Source organism: Carlito syrichta, unplaced genomic scaffold (assembly GCF_000164805.1).
Source record: "Carlito syrichta isolate Samal-C Ts95f unplaced genomic scaffold, Tarsius_syrichta-2.0.1 Scaffold279781, whole genome shotgun sequence".
Lineage (NCBI taxonomy): Eukaryota > Metazoa > Chordata > Mammalia > Primates > Tarsiidae > Carlito > Carlito syrichta.
The window spans coordinates 35,782-43,833 of record NW_007223877.1 but is presented as its reverse complement, the minus strand read 5'-3'; the positions used below and the strand labels follow the sequence as shown (position 1 = coordinate 43,833).

Here is an 8,052-nt window from a genome sequence, read left to right as displayed (position 1 = left end):
TGCTGAAAAGTCACTAAAGCTCTGATCTTACAAATAAGGTGGAAAAGGTAAAAGTTATATTAGTGCTTCTGGGGAACAACATTCCAACTGGGCTTTTACATTTCAGCCTATCATCCTGTAATATTTGGGTTAACGTCTTCATTTACAGGCTTTTACTCAGGACCACCTTAGATCCAGTCAGGAGGGGCCCTGCTCTAAGCCATCTGCTTTAGAAGGCCTCATTTCTACCATGTTCCAAAGTTCAAGCTTTTTGTCTAGACTATTCTTTAGGTCCCCAGGGCTCTGAAATTTCTGTCTAAAGGGCCATGTGCCTCCTCCCCAGTCCATCCTTTCTTCCAAAGCTGTGTATACCTTGGTGTTCAAGAGGTAACTGAAGGTGGCTGTTGGAGGTGTGGGAGAATTGAATGAAACTTGAACTTGCAGGCTACGGTGTCTGCATATGTTCTGTCAATGCACATTACAGTTAGGGCAGAGTTGGGGAATGGAAATAGAAGAGGGCCAAGCCATGGGTCAGGGACTGAATAGAATCTCCTTACACTGCCATGTTCCAGTATGATGCTTTAAAATGAGTCCAAACATTCAAAGTTGCAATTTGACTTTTCAGGTTGTTATGATGATATACTATTTTCCAAGGCATGAGGACAGAACACAATTAATTTAGTAGTTTGTAGCTTAATTTGTAACTTTTAAACACTTAATATATGGTATGTAGGTCACTGACCTGGGTCTTGCAATTGTTAGGAATGGTTCTTCTCTTTGCCCCTCTTCCCCAATTTGCTAAATAGAAACTGGTCCATTCAAATACCTGAAGAAACATGTATTGAGCTTATCAAGAGAGTTATTACTTACTTGAGAATCCTGTTGTTAGGCAGGCAGTCTCAGGGTTGGTTGCACAACTTAAGAAAGCATCAAAAACTTGGCACATTTTTTCTTTCTCATCTGTCACCTTCAGAATGAAAGATGTCTGTCCTCATGTTGCCAATATGGCTGCCTCAGTGCCAAACATCACATTGTCATGTGACAGTCCCCAGAGCAAAAAGCAAAGGGACATCAAGAAATCTTTCCTGTCGTGTGGCGGCGGTGGTGTCGGCAGCGGCTGCGGCGAGGAGAGTTTGGCACCATGTCTCACACCATTTTGCTGGTGCTGCCCACCAAGAGACTGGAAGGCAGGACCTACGCCGACTATGAGTCTGTGAACGAGTGTATGGAAGGCGTTTGTAAAATGTATGAAGAACATCTGAAGAGGATGAATCCTAACAGCCCTTCGATCACATATGACATCAGTCAGATGTTTGATTTCATTGATGATTGGGCAGACCTCAGCTGCCTGGTTTACCGAGCTGATACCCAGACATACCAACAGTGTAACAGACTGGATTGAAGAGAAGATCTAGCCAGGCTCGGTGGCTCAGCCTGTAATCCCGCGCCTTTGGGAGGCTGAGGTGAGTGGATTGCCTGAGCCTGCGGGTTCGAGACCCGCCTGGGCGGTGAGACCTCATCTCTACAATAAATCAAAAAATCAGCCGGGCATGGTAGCGCATGCCTGTAGTTCCAGCTACTCGGAAGGCTGAGGCAGAAGGATCGCCGGAGGCCAGCAGGTCGAGGCTGCAGTGGCTGGGAGCGGCCACTGCACTCCAGTCTGGGCAACAGAGTAAGACTCCAGCTCAAAAAAAAAATAAAAAAATAAAGAGAAGATCTACGTGCTCCTTCGCCAGCAGGCCAGGAAGTAATCGAGTGGGAAGCATTGGGAATGGGGTGGGCGTGGAACATGAGTGTGTGCAGCGAGCTATAGTGGGAGTTTAGTATTATAGGAATCCTGTTTCCATACATTCTAGCCAGGATGGAGTGTAGTCCATAAATATGAGGATCTTGTTCAATCTGAAACCCCCACTGCCTCCCTTTTTTTTCTTTTCATTTTTTACTTAAACATTTTTATGATGATTTAGATGAAAGTTGTTCCTTGTCATTTAATGTTGGCTGCAATCCTTCCAGCTGTTGATGTCTCCTTTACAACATGCACTGTATTAACCCTTCTTCGAGATGGGGTGGAGGTGGTGATGCAGTTTAGCTATGTCCTCAAAATAAAGTCTCAGTGAAAAGTAAATAAATATTCTTTGGTTGAAAAAAAAAAGAGAAAGAAAGAAATCTTTCCTTTCCTAGTATCTACTCTTCTGTGCGGGAAATCTTACCCAAATGCCCCAGCAGAATTCTCCTTCCATCATATTGGCCAGAACTAGTTGCATTATCTACTTCTAGTCAAATCACAGGCAGAATGGGTTCTTTGATGAGCTGGGAACCATTTAGGATTTGTCTCTTGGGGAGGGTACAAGTTGCCTAGGGGAAAAAAAAAAAAGAAAAGAAAAAAGAAATATCAGGTTACTCTTAGCAAAAAGAAAAGGAGAACTTGCTTTAGGCTGAGAAGCCATAGCAACAGACAGAGAGAGCAGTTACTTTCCTTAGAACTGTAAAGGAGGATTAGTAATTAGGAAGTACAGAAGGAAAAGGGATTTGTCACAGGATAGAAAAAGCAGCCGCAGCTAAGCTTGTAATAAGCAGATTGTGGAAGAAAATGTCCAAATGAACTTCTATGGGCCTTCATTACAAATGCTGAATGATTAATGCCATTGCATTTCATTAAATTTATAAGTTGTATTTGTTACACAACACATCACTAATAAATAACGGCTGATGGATAGATATTGCTGCTCTCCATCAATATTTTCATGATGTCTTTTCACCAGAATTAACTGTTGCCAGGATAAAAATCAACCCTAAACCCTTCATTGCTCATGAAGCAAAATGACTTAATCAGCTCATCCTAGCAATGAAAGGAATCTGTAGCCACCATTGAAAGCTCTGACAAAGTGTTCAACGCCTGACATTCCAAGGAGAAGCATCTGGGTTTGATTTCTCTTTGCCTTACCTGGAAATGAATACAGATCTATTGTAGGAAAAGTGCACAGATGTCAACGAGGTACCATATATCTGAAGCCTGCTCAAACACTTGCCTGACCCCAAGGTATATCTTATGCTGACCTATTGCTTATCTGCCACTCAAAGTTTACATCTGGATAGTAACAGGGTTACGGTGTCCTTTTTCTATGCACAGAAAAATGCGTTTATATAGACCATAAATATTTTGACCACATATTAACAAATGACCTGGAGGTCAGTGTTAAGTCTCAGTAGCTACATGTCTACATGGTTCTGATAGTGGCATTTCCAGTTAGGTAGGTGCTGTAGTCCAATAATAGAAGTGATATCTACCTTTGGAAGTGACATGGTAGGGTACCATGATGTGGAAATGACCTATACACGATAGAACATTCACCGTGTGTTGCTAGGACTTTCTCTCAGCATGGGGGCTAGGTTCCAAGAGCCCGCATCCCCCTGGCCCAGTTTCTTCGGGCCTGAGCCCAAGAATTGGCACACCACCACTTCTGCTGTATTCTATTTGTCAAGCGGTCAGAGAGCCCAGATTCAAAAGGCTGGAGCATGCACTCCACCTCTTGATGGGAGGAGTATCAGAGAATTTGGGGGCCATGTCTTAAAACTGCCACATCAGTCTGAATGTCATCTCAGAGAGCTTTGTCTAGCCTAACCTCAAATAGCCCTGCCTGCTCCCCAGAGTCTTTCCCTATCACGGTACTTCTTTGATTTTCCTCATAGCACCGTTAACCTGGACTCACTTTGTGAACGCATTTATTTAGTTGCATAGTTGATTTCCATTTTACTCTCGATCCAGTGTATAATTTCCAGAAGAGCAGGAACATTAAAGATCTTGTTCACAGCTACCCCCACATAATAAGTGCTCACTGAACACAAACATGGTGTCCAATAAACATTTGTTGAGTGGATGAGTGGATCAAATTATCTTGTGACTCCTCCAACAGCTCACAACAAGGATGTATGAAATACCACTCACATTGGTCCCTCAGGCTTCTTTTATAATTGAAGACTCTCATTAATGCAACCACTCCCAGACCTGAGAATCCAGCTAATTATCACAGATTTAACCTGTGAAGTACAACTCAAAGCTGCCTAGAACCCACGCAATTGTGGCTCAGCCTTGTCTTATGGAAATACACCAAATACCCTGTCACACAAATTCCTAGCTCTGACATGAAAAAGTTGAATTAGGAAATAGCTAAGGAAGAGATATTTATGAAGGCTCAGCTTTCTGAGTGCAGAGAAGAAAATATCCCTGCGTATTTGTTACTGTCCGTGGTTATAGAGTTATTGGGAAGCAAACAGTAACAGTGCAGCGGTAATTCTGAGGAAATGGGCTGAGTGACTTATTGCCTGTTAGTTCAGAGTCTGCAAATCTGTTTTCCAAAGTGCAGCTGGGATAAAGCTACAGAATAACGTGCTGCTTTTTACCTGCTCCCAAGTCCTTTATTGGGTCCCAGGAGGGAAAGCTGAGCAGGAAGAGGAATAAGAGAAACTCACACACCATGTGGCAAGTTGGGTAGCTGCAAGATGGATATTTACTAGACTTCAATTTTCATCTCAAATTAGTGACGCATCTCCATTAATGAGGGCAGACCTCACCATGTTTGTGCATCACTATTTCTTTTTGAAAGAAAATAAAGTCAATTAAAGTCATTGCATTTCGGAAGGGAAGCGATTCACTCAGTGTTTTATTAGCAGCATGCTGGTGCTGTTTTCCTTTGTTACCAAGACAGCAATTAGCAGGCTTCTAATAGCAGAGAGGTGGGTGACAAGCAAAACAAGTTATTAGGAAGGTAGCTGCGTTCAGACCTCTAAACAGGGAAGGAGGCTTCTAGGATCTAAAAACGAAATAAAATCTCTTTTGTGTGCTGTTGGTCTCTTCACATGAGTTTGTAGACCTGCTTGTAGTCACCAGGTGGAAGAGTACTATTCTTGGTAGAATAACACTTTTTCCTGGTAGATCTCAAATATTAAAATAATATAAAGCAGCCGGGCTTGGTGGCTCAGCCTGTAATCCTGCGCCTTTGGGAGGCTGAGGTGAGTGGATTGCCTGAGCCTGCGGGTTCGAGACCCACCTGGGCAACGAGATCTCATCTCTACAATAAAATCACAAAATCAGCCAGGCGTGGTAGCGCATGCCTGTAATTCCGGCTACTTGGAAGGCTGAGGCGGAAGGGTCGCCAGAACCCAGCAGGTCGAGGCTGCGGTGGCCGGGAGCGGCCACTGCACTCCAGTCTGGGTGACAGAGTGAGACTCCAACTCAAAAAAATATATATATATAATATAAAGCAAACACTTTAGTCACTTCTGGAGAGTAAGGAGTAGTTTGAGAAGATTGAATTGCTATAAGGTTCTAGGTGGCAGTTTTTGTTGATTATGTTTTTATGTTGCATATTTTAATATGTATTATTTTTATTTTTGATGATTTATTATAGATTATTATACATATTTGTTTTTGTTACAAATGTAACATGTTTGGCTTCAGGAGAGAAAATAAATGCTTTGTTAGAAGTTGGTAACATAGCCGGGCTTGGTGGCTCAGCCTGTAATCCCCGTGCTTTTGGAGGCTGAGGTGAGAGGATTGCCTGAGTCCACGGGTTTGAGACCCACCTGGGCAACTTGGCGAGACCTCATCTCTACAATAAATCAAAAAATCAGTCGGGCATGGTAGCGCGCACCTGTAGTTCCAGCTACTTGGAAGGCTGAGGCGGAAGGATCTCCGGAACCCAGCAGGTCAAGGCTGTGGTGGTCGGGAGCTTACCACTGAACTCCAGTCTGGGTGGCAGAGTGAGACTCCAACTCAAAAGAATAAAAAAAAAAAAAAAAAGAAATCTAGGATAGAATTTTCACCTAATGGGGGTAAATTTAGGGTTAGATTTCAGGAGAAAAATGTAGAATTTGCAAGAACATTCCAATTTGAAACCCACTCCTAAAAACATTCCAATTTGAAACCCACTCCTAAAAAGAGACAGTGGTAGATTTCATGACACTGAACTGGTTGGAGATAGAACTGAGAGAAAGAAGGTGAAGATCCCATTTGTGAGGATAAGAGCCAAACGAGGTATGTTTAGAAAGACAGGGAAGAGCATGGTAAGAGCAATGAAAAAGCTTCAAGGAGTTGTCATCATTGGAAAATATGGTAAAGAAGTTCAAGGAAAATGAAAAATGGTGAATAGCTAGTTGAGTCTGACTCCCAGGAGGAAACTTTCTTGATTGAGTAGAGCATTAGGAAAGCAAATTGAGTAGGAACAAGGGATGATTTATGATCTAAATGGGAATAAACATCTTCCAAATGGATCTGAAATCTTCTCAGATCATACACACCTTTACTCTTGTCCTTATCTGGGTTTCTTCCCTCCCTTCCCAAAGTTCTTGCTTCAAAATTGTTGGAAAAGCATCTGGCTAGACTACTCTCCACTTTTCACTGATAGCGCCCTGCCCCTACCACACATTTATTTTATTTTATTTATTTATTTATTTTTTGAGTTGGAGTCTCACTCTGTCGCCCAGACTGGAGTGCAGTGGCCGCTCCCGGCCACCGCAGCCTTGACCTGCTGGCCTCCGGCGATCCTTCCGCCTCAGCCTTCCGAGTAGCTGGAATTACAGGCACGAGCTACCACGCCCGGCTGATTTTTTGATTTATTGTAGAGATGAGGTCTCGCCAAGTTGCCCAGGCGGGTCTCGAACCCGCGGGCTCAGGCAATCCACTCACCTCAGCCTCCCAAAGGCGCAGGATTACAGGCTGAGCCACTGAGCCCGGCTTCCTACCACAAATTTAATAGACTTTAGCTCCCAGACACTTCTATACCCATTCACCCTTCTCTCTCCCCCCCTCCAAAACTTAGAATGTGAGTATATATATATATTTTTTACTTCATCTGGAGAGAAAGCCGTTCTTCTACTTGTCACTCTATTTAATTCTTCTAATCCTCTCTTCTTCAGTGGATTTAGGTTTTGGAGACAAAAGTCACATCTATGTATTTCTCAGGCCCCCACCAACATACACACTCTGACCCGCCTTCCTTCTCCATCTCACTCTTGGAATACTTGAATGGGAGAAGGGAAGGGAGAAAATAAAGTGGAGGAAATCATAAAGAAATATCTCCAAGTATATTCAGTTATTAATATCTTCAAATGAATACTAGAATGAAAGAAGAGAAAAATCAAGTGAAAAACGCTATTCATTAATGTTTTCAAATATCATTGCCACAAAAGTTATTTTTTTCATCCTTAGCTTGACTATAACAGCCTGTAAATTCATGATATTTCATAAATTTAATATTATATAAAATGATATTTTATCCCTTTGTATTGCCTAGTACAAATCCTGGGTATATGGATACCCAATATTTGTATGTTGGGAATATCATTGACTCTGAAGCATTGCTAAACCAGAAAGAATTCTAAGTCTTCTTTTTACATATCCATTAAAGTAGATGAGTACCTTTATTCTGGTAGGAGACAGATGATGCATATGTAAAGATTCTTAAGTACTTGCCAGCTAGAGAAAGAAAAAACAGTAGCAAATTGCCTTCAAGGGAGAAAATTGCCAGCCTGACTGCGAGGCTTAACCACTACTCCTTTTAGGACCTCAGAGGGGTAAGTGAGTGTCACTAATCATCTAGCAATGTCAGTGACCCCAAATTCTCATCTCAGTCTACGTCTTCATCAGCATGCTTTTCCTTGGTCTTATTCTCCTTCATAATCTTTTCTTGGGGGGGGGTAGGTACACTTAGTATGAGCTGCTCTTGAAATTTTTGCTGTAAATTCTTCTCTGTTGGTCCCAACAGAACACTCTTGGGTAATGCAGTGGTTAAGAAATGTCAGGAGATCTTTCTCTCTCAATGCAATGGTTAAGAAATGTCTGGAGGTCGGGCTCAGTGGCTCAGCCTGTAATCCCAGCGCTTTGGGAGGCCACGGTGAGTGGATTGCCCGAGCCCATGGGTTCGACACCCACCCCGGCAACTTGGGGAAACCTCATCTCTACAATAAATCAAAAACAATTAGCCAGGCGTGGTAGCATGCGCCTGTAATTCCAGCTACTTGGAAGGCTGAGGCCGAAGGATCGCTGGAGCCCAGCAGGTCAAGGCTGCGGGGGCC

General features: G+C 42.8%; 1 protein-coding gene across 1 annotated transcript; it reads left to right on the top strand.

Moving 5' to 3' along the window:
• The first annotated feature begins 1,120 nt into the window (after positions 1-1,120).
• On the top strand, positions 1,121-1,730 carry LOC103254441 (enhancer of rudimentary homolog). Its single transcript, XM_008052538.1, has 2 exons — positions 1,121-1,373; positions 1,678-1,730. Exons 1-2 carry the CDS (start codon positions 1,121-1,123, stop codon positions 1,728-1,730), a joined length of 306 nt encoding a protein of 101 aa, XP_008050729.1.
• The last annotated feature ends 6,322 nt before the right edge of the window (positions 1,731-8,052 follow it).